General features: G+C 36.3%; 1 protein-coding gene across 1 annotated transcript; it reads left to right on the top strand.

The window, feature by feature from the left end:
• Positions 1-18,089: 18,089 nt before the first annotated feature.
• On the top strand, positions 18,090-23,414 carry LOC140150863 (uncharacterized). The gene is made up of 3 exons (XM_072173012.1): positions 18,090-18,226; positions 19,287-19,366; positions 21,952-23,414. Exons 1-3 carry the CDS (start codon positions 18,224-18,226, stop codon positions 22,724-22,726), a joined length of 858 nt encoding a protein of 285 aa, XP_072029113.1. The 5' UTR covers positions 18,090-18,223; the 3' UTR covers positions 22,727-23,414.
• Positions 23,415-23,792: the final 378 nt, after the last annotated feature.

Here is a 23,792-nt window from a genome sequence, read left to right as displayed (position 1 = left end):
AAAACGGTCATAAGTTTATAAATTAGTGACGAAAAAGTAAAGCATACGTAGGCCTATGTTATTGAATGCAACGTATCTTGCATCATGGCTCACTTCAATACTGAACAATTATTCTTATTTTGGAATCTTCAGTTTCATATTGATCGCGAAAGCCCGAGTGAAACTTGGGAAACTAACAAACAGAGGGAGTATACAGTGACTGAAAAGATCAGATGTGAAACTTGCACACAAAGTAATACAAATTAGAGTTGTATGCTTAAATGTAAAAGTATGCAAAATGGGTAAGTGGACTACGGAGAAGTCTATGTGATCAGTAGAGGGACTCCCAGGGGGGGGGGTCTTCGAAAAAAAATAATTACGGGGATGTGCCACGCAGACTTTCGGATGCTGACTTTCTCTATACCTACTTTTTGCTGTTTTTGCCACCCATCAGTATACCAATTTTTCACAAAAAACACCCCAAAAGCACCCACATTTGCCCTAATTAGGCGCTTTTAGTGGCACTTTCGCCCAAATGCGCCCAATTGGGCGCATTGGTCTCCACTGAAAACCCACCCATCGATATACCAAAATTGCTGAAAAGGTACCCCAAAACCGTGGCACATCCCCGTATACCTTCAACCAGGGAGAACCCCCTCCGGGAGGGGACTATTCCAGAAAAACAAAATAAATACAAATTCCTTTAAAAAAGGAATTGGGCAACCAATGAGAGCTTTGATGTGATGGCCTCCTTTTTTTAGGTAGGCCTATAGGCCTATCGTAGAACGTATAGTGAGCCAAATTATCTGGTATTTAGCTGGACTGCCATGCAGTCTATAAGACTTCTATATTTGTTTATGTATTCTAATTGCAAATCAAGACTACGCGGTAGTTTAGCTAAATAATGGAAAGATTGTCTCACTATAAACACGCTCATAGTAGGCCTATATGCAAAATACGTCTAAAGGGGTTTAAAAAAAATCCCTCCTCCTCCTTCCTTATTTTTTAAAAAGCTGGACGCTAAACATGTACTTCTTTTATTCGGCCTTATGTTTGTTTGTCACGCACTATAATAAGCGGCTAAATACCAAAACCTAGAGTATGATTATCTATTATTTAATACCTAAAGTGTTATTATCTAGGCCTATTCAAAATCTTGTGACACCTCATACATATAATTACCAGCGGTAGTATGTTGACCGGAGGGATGGGACGATTTTAAATGTATTGTTAAAACCAAGGGCATGATAGTAGAGCATGTTTAGGGTAAAACATGGCTCGCTCGTGACATAGGTGATAAACACTTCATATTTGGCATAATATAGAAAGTTATACATCATGATCAATTAGGGTCAACAAATGTTGTGTTCCAAAGCCTACCTGCAAACACGATTTATATTCCTTCGTTTTCCAAGTTAGTTCAAATAAAATCATTTACTACAAAAGTCAACATTTAATTGCATTGGTGTGACTATTGTAGAAAAAGTGATGTTTTCAGGCTTTTTCAAACTTTTCAGGTTTTTTTCACGTGTGATCATTCTCATGCCTGACTATAGGAGCAGTAAATCGACTAGTAAAAATAAAACAATAAAAGGCCAACCCAAAAAGAATATATAAAATCTGTTCCAACTGACCAGCAGGGTCAGCTTTTTCAAAAAGAAAAGTCCAAAAAGGTGGTCGAGAAGGCTGTGTGCGACACGTTTCTTGCCCGAACCGAAAATTGTCAGTATCGACACAAAATTGGCCGATTTAGTCATATATACCATGGAAATATTTCAAACACAAGGCCGGACTTTACCATTGGGCGAGATGGGCAAGGTCCCATGCCCCCCAATTGCCTAATGTGTGTTCCTTTAGCCTGAAAACACCATGCTTTGGACCAAAATATGATAAAATTGCAAAACTTTGCGCGCTTTCGCACGCACTGGCCTTCACAGCAAAATTCACCTTCATTTTGGGCTAAAATTGCCTGCAATTGGAAATTTATAGCGCGCTTCGCGCGCACTTTAACCATGACATTAGGAAGAATTATGGCCAAAATTCATTTCTATTAAGGGATCTGGAATGAGCGTTTTGACAGTATTTTTTGTGGGACATGAGAGCACATCAGACATATCGAATTTCAATTCTGAAATTCACGATATAATACAAATTTTATAACAAATTATTAAAATTTGACATTTTTCACATTATTGTTAATTATGTAAGTCCTCGAAGTAAATTTTATAAATCTAATGATATATTCTTAAAGTGTATGTAGCTGGGAGGAAAAGGAAATCAATTGAAAATTTTGACCTTTCATATTGAAGATATGGATTTTTTTCCCAAAAAGACCTAATTTTTGTGTGTGTTTTGGGAAAACAAAATCCATATCTTCAATATGATAGGTCAAAATTTTCAATTGATCGTCGGCTTTTCATCCCACCTACATACCGGGTACACTTTAAGTAGAAATCATCAGATTAATAAAGTTTACTTCGAGTACTGTTAAATATCAAAAATATCAATTTTTAATCATTTGCCATAAAATGTGTATTTCATTGCGAATTTCCAAAAATCCTAATTATTTGATATCAGAAGGACATTCTTCGTATTCAGAATGCAATTCGATATGTCTGATGTGCTCTAATGTCCCACAATAAATACTGTCCAAACGTTCATACCCCATTCGGACCGCGCAATTTCTTTGAAAAAGTGATAACTCAGTTTTCTATCTTCGGGCACTTGAAAAATCTAAAACTAATTTAGGCCTACTTTGTTTGTTTGTTTGTTTTCCTTTGATGTTTTTACTAGGAAGTACACTTTTTTCGATGTCACACCACCCGCACTTACCCCAATTTGGCCCCGCCCAATACAGGCTTACCCCCCCCCCCCCACACACACACACTCCCCCACTCACCGGAAAAATCCCAGCTACGCCACTGGATGTTGGCAACTGAAACTGTGACCAGTGTAATTACCCCCCCCATCATAAACCATTTCCTTAGAAATGGTAACCTGATGCAGTCAATCATAAGAAATAAAAACTGTTTTACAACAAGCCATAAGAATTAAATTATGTAGAAACACCGAATTCTTTCATTTCGGATGTAATCCACTTTTTTTTTAAACTTCAAAGAAATTCACTTTGTGTTGGAAATATGATTTTGAATTTCCAAATCATTATCTAAAACAAATTTAAATAGACTGCAAATAGTTCACTTTATTTTTATTTGAGCCTTATCTGGTAGTTGATATTTTTGGTGGCAAACTAAGCTCGAAGTTTAAAAACGTGATTTAAGAAATGTATTCCTTTGACAATATAGTGATGATGATGATTATGGTGGTGATGGTGGTGATAATGATGATGATGATGGTGATAATGTTAATGATGACGACGACGACGACGACGACGACGACGACGACGACGATGATGATGATGATGATAATGATGATGATGATGATGATGATGATAACGATGATGACGACGATGATGATGATAATGACGTAGGTTGTAATCAAAACTACGTAATAAAGAATGAACATTCTCCAGCAAGCCTATTTAGTTTTTCGCTGTGCCATGTTTACATCTCAAAACATTATACATTTCTCTGGTGGTGAACCATTACGATTTACAAGCATTGAAAAGCATGCTGCTAGACGGTTGACCATACAATAATAAATATATATTATTAGTTTCTTTATCTATTAAGCGGTCAACCGTGACAGATGTGTGCAGTTCGAGAAAAAAAATCATAAAAAAAATAAAATTCAAATATTTTTGGTGAAGTTGGTCGAAATTCAAAAAAATGAAAAAACGGCTCCTAGATATTTTCATCTAGTTTTTACAAATTAATAAAAAAAAAATTTGGCCCAAGAATTTTTTTTTTTTTGCACGAAAAAAAAGTGGGCCAAAAAACCGTTTTGGGGATTTTGGGCCAAAAATGAGCATTTTGGCCCAAATTGGACCTCACAGATGAACTTATCAAGTCTTTGCCATTCTAAATATGTATACTTTTATATACTTTACATCAACAATTAAGCAGTTATGAGGCCCGAAAGTTCCCAGAAATTTGACACATGATGTTTAGCTTTTAAATATGTTTACAAAGCGGTGGCAAAATTTTGTTCTGTTTTTACAGTGTAGCAAAAACTTTTCATGGTCTTTTTATGCTGCCTGGCAAGTTATTTTGATTTTATCGAGCAAAAGGATATCCCTTCTTACAGCATATCAACAGGTCCAGTTTCTGTAATGAGGTGTCACCGGACTTGGAACAGATAATAATTCTGGCAACTTAGCAACTATTTTAAACTGTTGCGAACGTAATGAATTCAATTTTTGGATAATAATAGAAGTACTTTCTATACCTCTTGCATACCACACATTCCATCGTCATACAAGTTGATAACAATGGTCATAGATCATGATTTGGAATCTTTTCAATTTTGTCAAAAGATTAAAATGATTATGAATATTCCTAAAACCATAATCATGATAACAACAAAACGCATACGTCGCATTTGTTGTTGTTGATGACATTATTATCTATTTGGATTTAGTTGCATTAATGCAAGTTTCAAAACATTTTCCCATACTGTAGTAGTTGATGTATCTAGTGTGTTTGGATTTTTAAGGCCACATATTCCTTGGAAATAATGTTCTCAGATTTTCATCATGTACTTTCCCCTATCATTCTCTTTCGGTTACCTATTAAAGTTGTTCTGTGATCTAGAAATATTTTGCTATGATGCAAATTTCAGAGAAATAATGTGATGTGGTTTTTACAATGAAAAGTATTATGAAGAAGAAATGCTATGTGTTATCTGGGACACACCCAATTATGCAAGTATTATGAATAAGAAATGTTTAAACATTGGATAAATGCTATATAGCTGAACTTTGAGGATTGATAAGATAGTAGAGTATTATTGACATGAATAAAGGATAAGTATGTCCGCTATAACTTGTATCATATATTTATTAAACCTGTTATGTTATTTATAAAGGTATTGACCATTTACGTCATAATTTCCATTTAACATAATTGATTTGTTTATACTTCGCTTTACAGAATACGGAGTAGGCCTATTTAGAGAATCTTCTTTGGAGGAGGAACAGATATAGGGTCATTATACCAGGCTCGGTATATGACTTACTCTGATGACGGCAATGATTTATTATAATATTAATGTTGTCCACCCACCCTTATTTATGTTATTAAATATTGATACAATTGTAATTGTTTGATTCCAAGACATGGTTTCTCTGAACCATGAAAACAATGCATAACCTTGCATCATTGACATCACACATTCTTTGGTCATGTTTGGTGTCCAGTGTCATACTCATGGTTACATCAGGGAGCTATCATGTTCCTGCTCACATACCATAACTTTGAGCCAATCAGAGTGAGTATTAAAGTAGCCAGTAGGGCCTACCTCGGGAAGTATAGTCAAATCATCCAACACCTCAGGATCTGTCGTAGATACTTTCCCTTGAAACATGTTAAACGGTCAAACAGATTTTTATTCAACCAAAGCTCCTATTGTTGAAGGGACAACATAATAGAATTCAGTATTGTTGGTCAGCTGTTTGTCACAACCTACAACAATGAGAGGAATTCCCAAACTAACACGTGACTTGTTAACCTTGTTATTGTTCTTTTGTATTGATTGATCGATAAATGTTCATTTTAGGGACAATTGGGCTGGTTTGTTTTTATTTTTGACGCAGGCAGGAGTGCGTGTGCAGTATGTGTAGTATCGTGTGCAATATTTACCATTGTCTCGCTTCCAGAGCAGAGAACTGTTCTTCCTCCTGGAAACCCGGAGGTGACAGCACCAGAGCAAATGACGTCATTTCTGGATTTCAGCCGGGACGGTTACGTTCACGCCCATACATCAGTATAGGCCTACTATACGCATAACCGTAAAATCTAGTTTTACTAAAGTAAAACATCTTTGGGGACGCAGCCATTAGATATTATCGGGGTAAGGGAGTTTTTTGAAATGGAAAAAAAACACCATTGCCTCACTGCCTGACCCTAACTCACTATAGCTCCCCGATAATATCTAATGGTGTGTCCCTTTAATATTAGTCTCAACATTAGTCTCTAATGAAACTGAAGACCCACCCATATTAAATTGTTAACCACATATTGGTTAATCTTATTTTGTGGGTTAAACTTGTGGGTTAAAGTTTTAGTATTTGTTGCTTAAACATGAACAAGGAACAGTTTAAAATACCTAATCATTTGTTGGTTAATTTTGATCGTCATAACATGGGCGGATTAAAATTTTAATATCAACACTGGGCCATGCGTTTTGAGTTGGGCCGGTAATGCGTTACATGTTTTCGCGAGATGAAAATTGCATGTTTTTTCGTTTAGATATGCATATCTTTCACATATTATACCCAACATGTATAAAAGTATACATTTTCTTGCTGCAAATGAACCAAAAAATCCAAAAATGCACTTTAAAATGCCACAGGGTGTAACACTAAGGAGTTATGAAACTGAAAATACCAAATATTTTAGGGAAAAAATGTAAAATTTGACAAATTACAGAAAAAAGTTAGCTTCACCCCACATATATAAAAGTTCCATATTTGAATTCCTCTCAGTCAGAGCTTTAAATACATATATAACATCATAGGGTTCAATAAAATTTAAATGATTTTGCGCCAGTCTCTTTCAAGGCATATTTTCCCATTGACTTCAATGTGTAACCCGAACGATAATAAAAATGCAAAATTGCTTCTTAAGGAGGTACTACACCCCTGGTCAATTTTGTGCCTATTTTTTGCATTTGTCTCAAAAATTATAGCACATTGGTGACAAGTAATATATGTATATTATAGGGGCAAGGACTACAACTACTGTACTGAAAATTCAGCAACTCAAAGCAAGTAGTTATTGATTTATTGATCAAATATTGGGTTTCCCTCATTTTTGACTGTAACTCCACAACAGTTGTCTGTGCTGAAATAAATTTTCCAGTGCAGTAGCTGTTGTCCTTGCCCCTATAATATACATATCTTACTTTTCCCCAATGCGCTATAATTTTTGAGAAAAATGCAAAAATAGGCACACAATTGGGCAGGGGTGTAGTACCCCCTTAAAGCAAATTAAATTACCTGGAATATGATTGTATGGTGTTATGCAGTTTAAAGTGAATTGTAAAAATGTGAAAAAAGAAATGGACCTCTAGCATCATATGACCCCTGGGGGTCACATTTATTAACTTTGCTCCTCCTGATCCTCCTCCTCCTGATCCTCCTCCCCCCCCACACACATTATGCTAATTAGATGTAAATTATTCAAATGTTAATAACTGTTTACAACTTTGTTAAGGTTTACCGTATTGGTCTCATCACAAGCTTTAATTTGACACCAAATTTAACTGAGAAAATTAAAAAGATGAACCCTAAAATGTCGCGCGCATGTAACATCTCCACCTATTTACCATGTTTACTGACCCAACTCAAAACGCATGGCCACTGGTTAACTTTTTTATATGCACAATTAAGTACAAAATGATCAACACATGCATATACGAAGTGAGACGTGTCCCAAGAGTGGGGACTAGAATCCCAAATTGAAGTGTTCAAAGGTATATGGCACTTTCTAAAATAATTGTAAATTAATGTGTATAATTGATTATTATATTCAGAACCTCATTTAAATAAACACCTCAAAAGAAATAAGTCCCCCTCTGAACATGTCGTCATAACATCGTAAGGTTTCATTTTGTACCAACAAAACTAACTTTGAAATAATTATATGACTGTTTACTAAGTGCTGTGTGAAAATGAGAGATTTCCATGACTTCAGGGCTGAATGAGCCTAAATTGAAGTCAAAAAGTGCCCAATCCAAAAGTCACAAAGTAGGCCTATGCTTGTCACAAAAGTTGATTCATGGCTTGTTACTAATGGAAAACCCCATGTGTTTGAGTGCAGTTTAAAATCCTCACCAAGTGAACATTTACTGTAATGTGTATCGATTCTTGATCATTCAGCCATGCAAATCCCCTTGGTGCAGAGTTCAGCACAGTGAGTTGTAAGATGGTCAGTTCCATTCCTGTCCCAATACGCCTTGCAGTTAACAAGCATAGGCCTACTTTGTGACTTTTGGAAAGGGCACTTTTTGTCTTCAATTTAGGCTCATTCAGCCCTGAAGTCATGGAAATCTCTCATTTTCACACAGCACTTAGTAAACAGTCATATCATTATTTCAAAGTTAGTTTTGTTGGTACAAAATGAAACCTTACGATGTTATGACGACATGTTCAGAGGGGGACTTATTTCTTTTGAGGTGTTTATTATACATTAGTTTGCTGCATTTTATATAGTAGTGCATAAGTCGTAACGCTACGTGCATGTATGCCATTTGGCTGCCATGCTCGCGTAGGCCTATCATTTTTGTTGCCGCCACATAAAATGTTATGATTTTGTTGGCGGGAAATCCCCTTTTAGTCCAATGTTGATAACCCGGTTGATAACGCATTGACGAACTAAACTTGCTACCATGCAGCATGGAAGAAAGAGATGAGTCTTTCTGCATGCAGCCAGCAGTAGATGGCGATTGATGAACTACTTGCTATGAGCTGCAGATAGGGTTTGCTATGAGATAGAGCATTGATGAAGTACTTGCTATCAGCAGAAGATAAGGCATTGATGAAGTATATCAGCAGTAGATATAACATTGATGAACTAGTTGTTATCAGCAGTTAGAAAAAGGCCCAATGTCACTGGATCGATAACGCAAAATTACGAAAACACAAAATAATCCAAAATGTGAGAACAGCATTTTTGCTGATCGGGTTACCCTGGGCATTCCCTGGGTAAATATGATGTAATAAAATTTTGAAAAGATGAATGCCTCATCGCAATTTTCTCTTTTTTTTTTTAAATCTTGTAATTATTATGTCCCGAGCACATTAATGAGCACAAAACATACTTTGAAAAAGATAACCACGATGACTAGGCATTTCATCTTTTGTTTTAATACTTCAAGAACTTTCATTACACATAAAAATATTATATTACTGGTCATATATTTTTTAGGCCTATCACTCCAAAATACTTCTCCCATAAAAAAAATTACTCACTTACGACAGACAGTTATGGTCGACAATTTATTTATTCGTTCGTTAGTTTGTTTTTTGGCTCGTTCATTATATTTTTCTCTCATTTTCAAGAACTTGGAATACATAATGGCGTCCCCATTCTAGAAACAACTGCGCGAAAATTTCGTCGCTCGCAAGACATAGTGGCGTATCAGCCATTTTTGACAAAATGAGATAAGATCAATTTCATAATCTATGTATAAAACTCTACATTCTGACAAATTTTCAAGACATACATGTCATTAATTAATTAAGTATTATCACTAATTAGGTTTGGCGTATCTCACTCAATGGAACTATTGTGTACAACATTTCCCCGGAACATTTCCCTTGTTTTGGAAGACATAGTGGCGTATCCGTGACTTACGCCACTATGTCGTAAATATGTGACATACACCACTGTTTTGTTTGTTTGTTTGTTTGTTTGTTTGTTTACCCAGGTTGGTCCGTGAGGGACACATGCTAATCCATGGAAAACCATGGACCGTTCCAAGCTCATACAAATCCACAAGCCTGGATAGCCAGTGTAGGCTAATAAATATGCATGCTGGCCTAGATAGCTTTGATAAACAAAGCAAGAAATGGAAGAAAATAGCTAGGAAAAAGAGAAAAGAGAGAAGGCCACTCCCAAACACAATCAATTATACAATTTTACTCTCAGCCCTTACTTCGTGAGAAAGGAAACTGGAATTCCAATCTCAAGCCCCGATGCAAAGGCTTTTGGTATATCGCGACTGTGTGGCCAATATGGATATGAATTCAACTATTATTCGACATACTGGGGTATCACGTGTCGTTTGTCAATTTTGAATGGAGAATAATTTTTCAAAAAAATTGACATACTGGTCTCATCACAAGCTTTAATTTGACACCAAATTTAACTACATAGGCTGCATATTAACTGAGAAAATTAAAAAGATGAACCCTATGTCGCGCGCATGTAACATCTCCACCTATTTACCATGTTTACTGGCCCAACTCAAAACGCATGGCCACTGGTTAACTTTTTTATATTCACAATTAAGTACAAAATGATCAACACATGCATATACGAAGTGAGACGTGTCCCAAGAGTGGGGACTAGAATCCCAAATAAGTGTTCAAAGGTATGTGGCACTTTCTAAAATAATTGTAAATTAATGTGTATAATTGATTATTATATTCAGAACCTCATTTAAATATTATACATTAGTTTGCTGCATTATAGTAGTGCATAAGTCGTAACGCTACGTGTATGCCATTTGGCTGCCATGCTCGCCTAGGCCTATCATTTTTTTTTGCCGCCACATAAAATGTTATGATTTTGTTGGCGGGAAATCCCCTTTTAGTCCAATGTTGATAACGCATTGACGAACTATACTTGCTACCATGCAGCCAGCAGTAGATGGCGATTGATGAACTACTTGCTATCAGCTGCAGATAGGGCTTGCTATCAGCAGTAGATAGAGCATTGATGAAGTACTTGCTATCAGCAGAAGATAAGGCATTGATGAAGTATATCAGCAGTAGATATAACATTGATGAACTAGTTGTTATCAGCAGTTAGAAAAAGGCACAATGTCACTGGATCGATAACGCAAAATTACGAAAACACAAAATAATCCAAAATATCACAAAATAAGGAGAAATAACACAAAATTTCATAAAACATTCTAAAAAAGCCCACAATTTTAAGAAATATTCTAAAATAACCCAAAATTTCTTTAAAAAAAAAAAAAAAAAAGGGGGGTGCAAAATTTCAGAAAACAGTTTAAAAAAACATAAATATATAAAATAATGAAAAAAAGAAATTAAAGGTTACTTTGCGTTATCGATCAAGTACCATAGGGCCTACACCTATCCATCGGCCCACGTTAGCTACCGGTACCATGGAAATAAAGAGACACTCGCTTCCTATAGTCCAACGGACAAAACTGGTATTATCATTCATCATGTTCATTATATGTGTATAATAGAAACAGAACCAGAAAGATGCATCCGGGAACTTGACTTGAGTTGCTATCAGCAGTAGATATAGGGCATTGATGAAGTATACTGCGCCAATAAAGTATCCTTACACTTGGAAAAATAATCACAATTTCCAGACTGAACAATATTGGGGTAAATTAAAAAAAAATAGATGCACTATCTAATCCCGCACATTATGACACCACATTGAATCCAATGTGACTTCAAGAAGCAAAGTTACAAGCATTTGATCAGACGAAGGTCCAGTTTTAAAAGTGACAAACTGGCCTATTCAAAACTCCACAGACTAGACATCTGGTTTGAGAGTGGTGAATGGCTAATTTATGCGTTTGGCTTTAATTTAAAACAAAAGGAACAAACAAACAAACAAAAGAACTGACAAATAAAATGAAAGTTATGAAAAGTACAGAGGAGCAAAAACTGAAATAAAAACTGCTTTAAATAACGCTTCATTGAAGAAACTGTGTTGTCTCTTTGTTTCGCTCGTTGGAATCTTTTTGCGCCTGGTATAGGCCAGTTTGTCACTTTTAAAACCGGACCTTCGTCTATTCAATTGCTTGTAACTTTACTTCTTGAGGTCACATTGGATTCAATGTGGTGTCATAATGTGCAGGATTAGATAGTGCATCTATTAAAAACAAATTTACCCCAATATTGTTCAGTTTTGAAATTGTGATTATTTTTCCAAGTGTAAGGATACTTTATTGGCGTAGTATACTTGCTATCAGCAGAAGATAGGGCATTGATGAAGTACTTGCTATCAGCAGAAGATAGGGCATTGATGAAGTACTTGCTATCAGCAGAAGATAGGGCATTGATGAAGTACTTGCTATCAGCAGAAGATAGGGCATTGATGAAGTACTTGCTATCAGCTGCAGATAGGGCATTGATGAAGTACTTGCTATCAGCAGAAGATAGGGCATTGATGAAGTACTTGCTATCAGCAGAAGATAGGGCATTGATGAAGTACTTGTTATCAGCAGAAGATAGGGCATTGATGAAGTACTTGCTATCAGCAGAAGATAGGGCATTGATGAAGTACTTGCTATCAGCAGAAGATAGGACATTGATGAAGTACTTGCTATCAGCAGAAGATAGGGCATTGATGAAGTACTTGCTATCAGTAGAAGATAGGGCATTGATGAAGTACTTGCTATCAGCAGAAGACAGGGCATTGATGAAGTACTTGCTATCAGCAGAAGATAGGGCATTGATGAAGTACTTGCTATCAGTAGAAGATAGGACATTGATGAAGTACTTGCTATCAGCAGAAGATAGGGCATTGATGAAGTACTTGCTATCAGTAGAAGATAGGGCATTGATGAAGTACTTGCTATCAGCAGAAGATAGGGCATTGATGAAGTACTTGCTATCAGCAGAAGACAGGGCATTGATGAAGTACTTGCTATCAGCAGAAGATAGGGCATTGATGAAGTACTTGCTATCAGTAGAAGATAGGGCATTGATGAAGTACTTGCTATCAGCAGAAGATAGGGCATTGATGAAGTACGTGCTATCAGCAGAAGATAGGGCATTGATGAAGTACTTGCTATCAGCAGAAGATAGGGCATTGATGAAGTACTTGCTATCAGCAGAAGATAGGGCATTGATGAAGTACGTGCTATCAGCAGAAGATAGGGCATTGATGAAGTACTTGCTATCAGCAGAAGATAGGGCATTGATGAAGTACTTGTTATCAGCAGAAGATAGGGCATTGATGAAGTACTTGCTATCAGCTGCAGATAGGGCATTGATGAAGTACTTGCTATCAGCAGAAGATAGGGCATTGATGAAGTACGTGCTATCAGCAGAAGATAGGGCATTGATGAAGTACTTGCTATCAGCTGCAGATAGGGCATTGATGAAGTACTTGCTATCAGCAGAAGATAGGGCATTGATGAAGTACTTGCTATCAGCAGAAGATAGGGCATTGATGAAGTACTTGTTATCAGCAGAAGATAGGGCATTGATGAAGTACTTGTTATCAGCAGAAGATAGGGCATTGATGAAGTACTTGTTATCAGCAGAAGATAGGGCATTGATGAAGTACTTGCTATCAGCAGAAGATAGGGCATTGATGAAGTACTTGCTATCAGCAGAAGATAGGGCATTGATGAAGTACTTGCTATCAGCAGAAGATAGGGCATTGATGAAGTACTTGCTATCAGCAGAAGATAGGGCATTGATGAAGTACTTGCTATCAGCAGAAGATAGGGCATTGATGAAGTACTTGCTATCAGCAGAAGATAGGGCATTGATGAAGTACTTGCTATCAGCTGCAGATAGGGCATTGATGAAGTACTTGCTATCAGCAGAAGATAGGGCATTGATGAAGTACTTGCTATCAGCAGAAGATAGGGCATTGATGAAGTACTTGCTATCAGCAGAAGATAGGGCATTGATGAAGTACTTGCTATCAGCAGAAGATAGGGCATTGATGAAGTACTTGCTATCAGCTGCAGATAGGGCATTGATGAAGTACTTGCTATCAGCAGAAGATAGGGCATTGATGAAGTACTTGCTATCAGCAGAAGATAGGGCATTGATGAAGTACTTGCTATCAGCAGAAGATAGGGCATTGATGAAGTACTTGCTATCAGCTGCAGATAGGGCATTGATGAAGTACTTGCTATCAGCAGAAGATAGGGCATTGATGAAGTACTTGCTATCAGCAGAAGATAGGGCATTGATGAAGTACTTGCTATCAGCAGAAGATAGGGCATTGATGAAGTACGTGCTATCAGCAGAAGATAGGGCATTGATGAAGTACTTGTTATCAGCTGCAGATAGGGCATTGATGAAGTACTTGCTATCAGCAGAAGATAGGGCATTGATGAAGTACTTGTTATCAGCTGCAGATAGGGCATTGATGAAGTACTTGTTATCAGCTGCAGATAGGGCATTGATGAAGTACTTGCTATCAGCAGAAGATAGGGCATTGATGAAGTACTTGCTATCAGCAGAAGATAGGGCATTGATGAAGTACTTGCTATCAGCAGAAGATAGGGCATTGATGAAGTACTTGCTATCAGCAGAAGATAGGGCATTGATGAAGTACTTGCTATCAGCAGAAGATAGGGCATTGATGAAGTACTTGCTATCAGCAGAAGATAGGGCATTGATGAAGTACTTGCTATCAGCAGAAGATAGGGCATTGATGAAGTACTTGTTATCAGCAGAAGATGGGGCATTGATGAAGTACTTGTTATCAGCAGAAGATAGGGCATTGATGAAGTACTTGCTATCAGCAGAAGATAGGGCATTGATGAAGTACTTGCTATCAGCAGAAGATAGGACATTGATGAAGTACTTGCTATCAGCAGAAGATAGGGCATTGATGAAGTACTTGCTATCAGCAGAAGATAGGGCATTGATGAAGTACTTGCTATCAGCAGAAGATAGGGCATTGATGAAGTACTTGCTATCAGCAGAAGATCGGGCATTGATGAAGTACTTGCTATCAGCAGAAGATAGGGCATTGATGAAGTACTTGCTATCAGCAGAAGATAGGGCATTGATGAAGTACTTGCTATCAGCAGTAGATATAACATTGATGAACTAGTTTCTTATCAGCAGTAGATAGCGCATTGATGATTACTTGTTCTCAACAGTAGGGCATCATTGAGTAACTACTTGCTATCAGGAGCAGATTGCTATCAGGAATTGGTGAAATACTTGCCATCAGCATCAGCAGTAAATAGGATACTGATGAACTACTTGCAATCACTTGTTAGCGCGCTTTGATGAACTACATGTATTTGCGTTCACCAGTACTAGAAAGGTTATTGATAAACTACTTATTATCAGCATTAGATAGGCCTAACGCATTGATGAATTACTTGCTATCAGCAGTTAGATAACGCATTGATGAACTTATACTTGTGATCAGCATTAGATAACGCAGTGAAGAACTACTTGTTTTCAGCAGTTAGAAAAAGGCCCAATGTCACTGGATCGATAACGCAAAATTACGAAAACACAAAATAATCCAAAATATCACAAAATAAGGAGAAATAACACAAAATTTCACAAAACATTCTAAAAAAGCCCACAATTTTAAGAAATATTCTAAAATAACCCAAAATTTCTTTAAAAAAAAGGGGGGGGGGGGGTGCGAAATTTCAGACAGTTAAAAAAAACCCCATAAAATATATAAAATAATGAAAAAAAAAATTAAAGGTTACTTTGCGTTATCGATCAAGTACCATAGGGCCTATACACCTATCCATCAGCCCACGTTAGCTACCGGTACCATGGAAATAAAGAGACACTCGCTTCCTATAGCCCAACGGACAAAACTGGTATTATCATTCATCATGTTCATCATAGCCGATAATTTCATTGGAAGGACGACACATACGACTTTGCAACTATATAAGATGCCTGCCATGAAAGATGGCGCTGCGCATACATTTGTTTCATGATTGAAATCTCTCTGAGACAGAATGCAGATTTCCTCAGCAACCAGTTTGGTTCCGCCTCCTCCACACAAACAGTCTGTCAATGACAACGTATAACACCATTTCTGATTGGCTAAGAGGGTGTCTATGTAAAGTCAATAGTCTATATGTGTATAATAGAAACAGAACCAGAAAGATGCATCCGGGAACTTGACTTGAGTGGATAATAAAAGTTATGTGATTTTTGGTTGTTAATGGAAGGGGTATGAACGTTTGGAGAGTATTTATTGTGGGACATTAGAGCACATCAGACATATCAAATTGCATTCTGAATACGAAAAATGGCCTTCTGATATCAAATAATGTTGATTTTTTGAAATTCGCAATACAATACACAAATCATTAAAAATTGATATTTTTGATAATTAACAGTACTCGAAGTAAACTTTATAAATCTGATGATTTTTACCTAAAGTGTATGTAGGTGGGATGAAAAGCCGACGATCAATTGAAAATTTTGACCTTTCGTATTGAAGATATGGATTTTTTCCCCAAAAAACAAAAAAAATGGGTCTTTTTGGGAAAAAAATCCATATCTTCAATATAAAAGGTCAAAATTTTCAATTGATTGTCGGCTTTTCCTCCCAGCTACATACACTTTTAGACTATATCATTAAATTTATAAAATTTACTTCGAGGACTGTTATATCTCCAAAATGTGAAAATATCAAATTTTAATAATTTGTCATAACATTTGTATTATATCGTGAATTTCATAAAATGAAAATTATTTGATATCAGAAAGACATTCTTCGTATTCAGAATGCAATTCGATAGGTCTGATGTGCTCTCATGTCCCACAACAAATGCTGTCGAAACGCTCAAAACGCTCATTCCAGTTCCCTTATAGATGTGTTGGTTAAAGTGAATTCAGATTTGGTATGTCGGAGACGGTCTGAAAAGAAAATAGTGCAGTTATGTCTACAGTAAATTTTCCATGACCTTTACAACACTTACTTTAAGTGCTGTTTGTCAAGTGCCAACAATAACCCAGTGCTAAACTAGTTCCATCTACTACCTTCTCTGATCTACCACAGTCACAGCCAATTAGCGCCTATGGGCCACTTGACTGCCATGGTTACCATTTCCGGTTGGCTTCACACTGGTCTGGGCTCTCTCTGACTTGAGTTTCATGCGATCTCCTGTCATTTTACTTATCAAGGCGGTCCCCTGTTATTAAAATTCCTATGCTAATGAATTAAAGGCTGGCATAAAGAGTATAGATCAAGCTTGATTGACAGAAAGTACTAAATTCGTACCTCAAACAGTTTCGCGACACCCGTCTTCCAACTGCGGCAAACCCAGGCCGGTTCGGTGAGGTAAAATTAGCATTGATTTTGCACGGGACTTTGGACAAGATTTTGAGGTTTCCTTTCTCACAAAAATGTATGGTCCCCCGTTACCGAAACTTGTATCGGGTTAAAAATGCAGACACATTAAAAAAGAATAAGTAATCTCACTATAGAGCAAGTACTAAAATCATAGGTCTTATACTTTTTGATATATGATGCTAACTAGTTGCCATCCTATACCTACAACACAGCGCTACCAGTAGAGGTCAATTACCTATTGTGAGTGCCTCTGTGTTGTGTGTATACAGTAGTTAACAATAACTGCATGATGATGGATAATTTTGATTTAAAAGGTTGCCCACATCTATGTAGAAATCATTACAGATTTATTTCTGAAAATGATTAAATTGCTTTATTTCTGTTCAGATAATTTAATCAATAGGCCTACCTAATGCTTGCTGAGAGTACCGTTTTACTAGATTTAAGAGTATAATCATGAGTAATTTCAATATCCTGGCACGTGAGATAAGAGATGTGATGATGGAGGTAGAACTTTTTGAATGACCCTCGTATATTTGGAGTGACAAAACACTAGACTGACTGGTCTATATACAGGGTGTCCAGAATCAGTACTGTGTAATCTCCCGATTTGAAAAAAAAAATATTAAAAATATTAAATCAGCTGAGGTACAAATGTCACCTACTTATTTTGTTAATTTCATAGAGATATCGTCATTTGTTTTTTGGGCGTGACATAAAAAATTTAATATTGAAAATCGATTAAAAACTGCTTTCGTATTATCTAAGATGCAAAGGACTCGTAACTCATTATAGCCCATCTGTAGGTGCAATAATATATTCGACAAACTTGCACCATTCTGAAGAAAAAATACCATTTGAGATTTGATGTATATACAATTCCCGCAAAATAAAGATAGCACAAGTCACACAAGTGATAGTAATATAGTTTTAAAAAAATGGAAAATAATGAGTGTTGCCCGATACTAATCATTCTGGGTCACACTGTATATGCCACGACTTATATTATGTATCCCAATATCAGTTCATTGTTCTTGTGTCGATTTAGACATTATATAAATATTAAAGTGTATTTAAAGTTTGTATTAAGGCACCAGCATGTATCAGGCACACATTGAATTTTAACCCTTATGACGTAAGCTAAACTACATAAATAGTATGAAGAGATGGCCTACCCAATGAAAATAGCAGTGTAAGGTGTAAGATATCATAGCAAGCGGGGCTACACCGCCCACTGGAAGATTGCGTTACTTTTGAGACATTATCTTCAAGGGACCACAACGGTTTCTTCACCAAGCTGATACCAGTTTAAACTTTTTGATATAAATTGGAATTGAAAAATACAGTTGACGTACTGGAACAACCTCTATACAATAATGGTAAGTATAGGCCTATAGTTTCGTAACAATGACAAAGGCAAATCTTTTATCATTATGGAGAGTAAAATGGTCCTATATTATTTTGTCATGTTGGATTGATTTGATATGTGCTAATAATTTTGCTGTACTTTATAATATGTAATTTTAAATTTCTGTTGTGCAATTGTTATGATGCTGGGCCCGGTGTAAGAACAGCATTTTTGCTGATCGGGTTACCCTGGGCATTCCCTGGGTAAATATGATGTAATAAAATTTTGAAAAGATGAATGCCTCATCGCAATTTTTTTTTCAAATCTTGTAATTATTATGCCCCGGGCACATTAATGAGCACAAAACATACTTTGAAAAAGATAACCACGATGACTAGGCATTTCATCTTTTGTTTTAAACTTTCATTACACATACAAATATTATATTACTGGTCATATATTTTTTAGGCCTATCACTCCTAACTACTTCACCCATAAAAATTACTCACTTACGACATACAGTTATGGTCGACAATTTATTTATTCGTTCGTTAGTTTGTTGTTTGGCTCGTTCATTATATTCTCTCATTTTCAAGAACTTGGAACTTAAAAATGGCGTCCCCCATTTTAGAAACAACTGCGCGAAAATTTGCACACATACCACTAATTTATAATCAAGGTGAATTTCAGTCTTAAATTGATCTTTCTAATGACTATTTATGCTGAAATGTGCGAAAAATTTGACTTTTACCGATCGATCCTGAACTGGTCAATTCGCCCCCCCCCCCCAGGACGGCGCACAAGGTACATTCCTTCCCCTAGCCACGCCACTGTTAGCAAATAAAAAATCACTTACCAATTCGTTTGTAATTGTCTCCTCATTTTGCACTCGTTTTATTCAGTTAAAAGAAATGGACTTTTGCCAAAAAAGGGCTGATTCTACATATACAGCAAATTAAACAAAACAAAATACAATCTCAAAACGGAAAATCTCGGTCGGTTGGGCCCGTAGAACAGGGTTTTTTTTCGTCGCCTTAAATAGAACACTGCTCAAAAGTTGTACATGAAATGTCTGTTTTCTTATTTCACAGAGATTGGCTCTAGTTTGTATCGCTGTTTGCATCAGCGTATCTCACGCCCTTACCGACGAAGAACTGGCAGCTTTCACGGGGTATGTATATAGTTGTGTATGGGGGGGTGGTCTCTCGGCACTGCAGCTTGTAATACTCTGGTATATGGAGCCGGGCAACTTGGACTTGCACGAGTAATACTTTTTCTACCCGTGAAGAAATAAATATACTGCTCACAAAAAGTATCCGAACAAAAATAAAAATTAAAAAAAAGACACTAAATCTAAAATACCAAATGAAGTATAATCAATAGATGGAGAATGCTGTTCTGCGTATTTTGATACCATTTGCCATTATTCGACTTAATATTCCCAAATTACACCAATTTGAATAAAAAGAGAGCATCATCATAAAGTGATCAAATTTACATTGACTTTTCTCTCAAAACACGCTATAGGCTATAATGATGAGCACAGCGAGTGAGTGTTCATATGTCACACTATAATGAGCCCGTTACAATAGCCGGTAGGAATCGTCCTGACTCCTGAAATAGGAGACATTTGTCACTTTTGAAATGCTCCCTTTTTCATTCAATTCGGTATAACTGGCAAAATAAAGTCGCATCGTGCCAAATGAGGTATCAAATTACGCAGAACAATAATAATTATCCAACTATTAATGATTACGGTACTTTACGTTAGCCTAATTGTCTTCAAGAAATGACTAATTACTTATCTAAAATCAGATATTCATAAGTCATAAATTCAATTAATCATGCAATTTCTTATTCTTTACAAATTGAATAGGCCTATTATAATATTATAAGAAAATATGTTGAAATGATGCATTATGTGAAATGGTATTACTTTTAGCATTATAAATACACCATTTCAGCATTATTTTTTCTGAATAAAAACTAATTATGTCTTAATGTTTAACTAATTTTAGTTAGTCGAAAATTAGTCGAGTTAGACCTTTTTTGACTAACATTAATCCCTTGAATTCGATATAACGTGCCAAAATAAAGTCGCATCGTGCCAAATGAGGTATCAAAATACGCAGAACAAAATTATCCAACCAATGATTATACTTTATTATGGTACTTTAGATTATTAATTATCTTCAAGATATTGTTTTAAGTGTTCGGATACTTTTTGTGCGCTGTATAATATTCTACTTAGCTATGGTTGCTCACTGCTCACCCGAAAATACTTATATGTTCTGCGGTGCTATACTGCACCAGAAAAGTATCCGTACACTTGGAAAAATAATCACAATTTCAAAACTGAACAATATTGGGGTAAATTTGTTTTTTTAATAGATGCACTACCTAATCCGGCACATTATGACACCCCATTGAATCCAATGTGACTTCAAGAAGCAAAGTTACAAGCATTTGATTAGACGAAGGTCCAGTTTTAAAAGTGATAAACTGGCCTATTCAAAAACTCCACGGACTAGACATCTGGTTTGAGAGTGGTGAATGGGTAATCTATGCGTGCCTTTAATTTAAAACAAAAGGAATTACAAATGAAAACTGAAACAAAAGAACTGACAAATAAAATGAAAAGTACAGAGAAGTAAAAACAGAAATAAAAACTGCTTTATATAACGCTTCATTGAAAAAACTGTGTTGTCTCTTTGTTGCACTTGCTGGAATCTTTTTGCGCCTGTTATAGGCCAGTTTGTCACTTTTAAACTGGACATTCGTCTATTCAATTGCTTGTACCTTTACTTCTTGAGGTCACATTGGATTTAATGTGGTGTCATAATGTGCCGGATTAGATACCGTATTCCATCTATTAAACATGTTAAAAAAACCAAATTTACCCCCAATATTGTTCAGTTTTGAAATTGTGATTATTTTTCCAAGTGTAAGGATACTTTTTTGGCGCAGTATATTTTGATACAGCAGTGACTTGAGCGCCCCACTACACACACTTTGTTTTCTTTCTGAGAAATGCACAGAGTTGGGGGATAAGTATGGGGCTGCCAATTTTTGAGCGGGGAAATCGAGACACTGACCCTCCACCTCTGCATTATATCGACCAAATTTCAATCGCATGTCGACCATATATCGACCCGATATCAACTTCACGTTGAATTGTAGTTGAAAACACCGACCTGCAGGTCGGTGTTGAGTTGAAGAAGAACGTGATTTCAACCACATCTCAACACAGGTGGAAATCAGGTTTATCGACGAGTTGATACGTCAACGTAGAATCGACGTTGATCATCAACCTGATTTCAACCACCATGAACATAATGTTGAATTGAGGTTGAAATTCAACCATAGGTTGACATGAGGTAAGATCAATGACGTTAAAGTTGAATCAGCGTCGACGTGACTTGTTAACCCCATGAGAACTACCTGCCGATTGGCCAAAATATATATTGTGTCCAATTTTGAACAAATCAAGGAGGGTATTAATAAGATCATCTGCAAATGCAGGTTTGACCATAAATAGTTTAAAGCCCGGTCATAATTGGTAATTGAAATGAGCATTCAAGTTATCAACCAAGCAGAAATGCTGTTAGATGACCAGTAGTGTCCAGGGGGTTAACTTTTGCACACTAGGTTACAAACATAATACCAGTGGATGTCCATACGTAGTGGTAGAAAAAATGAAAGATGATGATAATATTAAATACAAACATGTTTTCTTCCTTTTAAATATTCATTTAGATCTGTTTCCATCACTTCCAACCGGGAGAATCATATCCTTACCAGTGACGGAACACCAGACCATGACACAGGCACTTTTCCTAACGATTGCAATCCTAACGAGATGGCAGAGCAATCCTTCAGACGTCATATTCCCCTGAATCCTACAGTTGCGTCATCAACAAGTCCTCTTAATAAAGGAATCATCGGATACGCTGTCAATGGAGTGGCGTTCTTCAATCCATGTACATCAGCCAATCTAGACGCTACTCTCAATGAAGAGTTGGACATCTGTGGTGGTCATCCGGATCAAAAGGGAGTCTATCATTACCATGGTGTACCAAAATGCCTCTTTGAAGAACTCATGAGCCAATATCAAGAGCCATCTCAAATCTTCTTAGGTGTGGCTTTAGATGGTTTCCCTATCTACGGCCCCACAGATGAACCACTAGATGCAAACGGTTGTAACGGCCGGTTTCTAGATGCAGCTAAAACCAAATGGCAGTATCACGTCTCGGAAACAAAGTTCCCTTATATTTTGGGTTGTTATGTGGGAGAAGTAACCGTTGACGGTGATGGGATTGATACTTGCGATACAGGTAATTTGGGTGGAAGATGCAGTGCACCGGCTACGCCGGACGAAGAAACGGATGAAGAGGCGGATGAGGGCACAGACGAGGGCACGCCTACAGTTCCGGATGGTGGTAAACCTGGTCGTCCCAAACCTCGACCACGCGACGAACTCGTAGAATTGCTGATGGAAATTCTGAAACGCGACAAACTTATCGAAGATTAAATTAAACGTTAGGGGTATAAAGACATGTAGAAGTTCTAATAAGTTTATAGATTCTAAAGATTTGTCTATTAAAACTTCAATACGTGCAACTATTTTTAAACAATGCTGGACGTTTACAGAAGGTAAACACTATAGACTGTAAAATTACAGTCTATGATTATACACTTCTAAAACTAAATTAATCACTGCAAATGTTCCTAAATACGAAATGATAAACACATCAAAGTATTTAGACATTGTCATTATTTGCATATCACTTTTAAGAAATAAACACCCTGTTTATGAACTAAACATCAATAGTGTTCATAAACATTATGTTTAATCTTTAAAGCAAACATTATCATCAGAATACTTGGATTAATATCTAAGTACTTGGATATGTGTATCATTTAGTGTTTAGGAGCATTTATGAATTAAATGTATTGTGTTAAAAGTATTGTTTACCTCCTATAGATATATTACCTTAAGGGATGGGGTATGAACGTTTGGGTAGTATTTTTGTGGGACATGAGAGCACATCAGACATATCGAATTGCATTATGAATACGAAGAATGTCATTCTGATATCAAATAATTTAGATTTTTTGAAATTCGCGATATAATACATATTTTATTATGGCAAATGATTAAAATTGATATTTTTGATATTTAACAGTCCTCGAAGTAAACTTTATAAATCTTATGATATGTAATTAAAGTGTATGTAGCTGGGAAGAAAAGCCGACGATCAATTAAAAATTTTGACCTTTCATATTGAAGATATGGAATTTTTTTCCCCAAATCACCAACAAAATTTAGGTCTTTTTGGAAAAAAAAACGTATATCTTCAAAATGAAAGGTCAAAATTTTCAATTGATCTTCGGCTTTTTATCCCAGCTACATGCACTTTAATTACATATTATTAGATTTATAAAGTTTACTTCGAGGACTTTTAAATATCAAAAATTTTAAAAATATCAAATTTTAATAATCTGTCACAAAATTTGTATTACATCACGAATTTCAAAAAATCTAAATTATTTGATATCAGAAGGACATTCCTCGTATTCAGAATGCACTCCGATAT

The sequence above is a fragment of the Amphiura filiformis genome, chromosome 4 (assembly GCF_039555335.1).
Source record: "Amphiura filiformis chromosome 4, Afil_fr2py, whole genome shotgun sequence".
NCBI classification, from domain to species: Eukaryota; Metazoa; Echinodermata; class Ophiuroidea; order Amphilepidida; family Amphiuridae; genus Amphiura; species Amphiura filiformis.
The sequence above is the reverse complement of the archived record's forward strand: the minus strand, read 5'-3'. Positions and strand labels throughout refer to the sequence as shown.

Excerpts from the sequence above, each read along its gene's own strand:
- LOC140150863 (XM_072173012.1), top strand. Across the intron at positions 19,367-21,951 it reads GAACTGGCAGCTTTCACGGG|ATCTGTTTCCATCACTTCCA; the intron begins GTATGTATATAG and ends ATATTCATTTAG.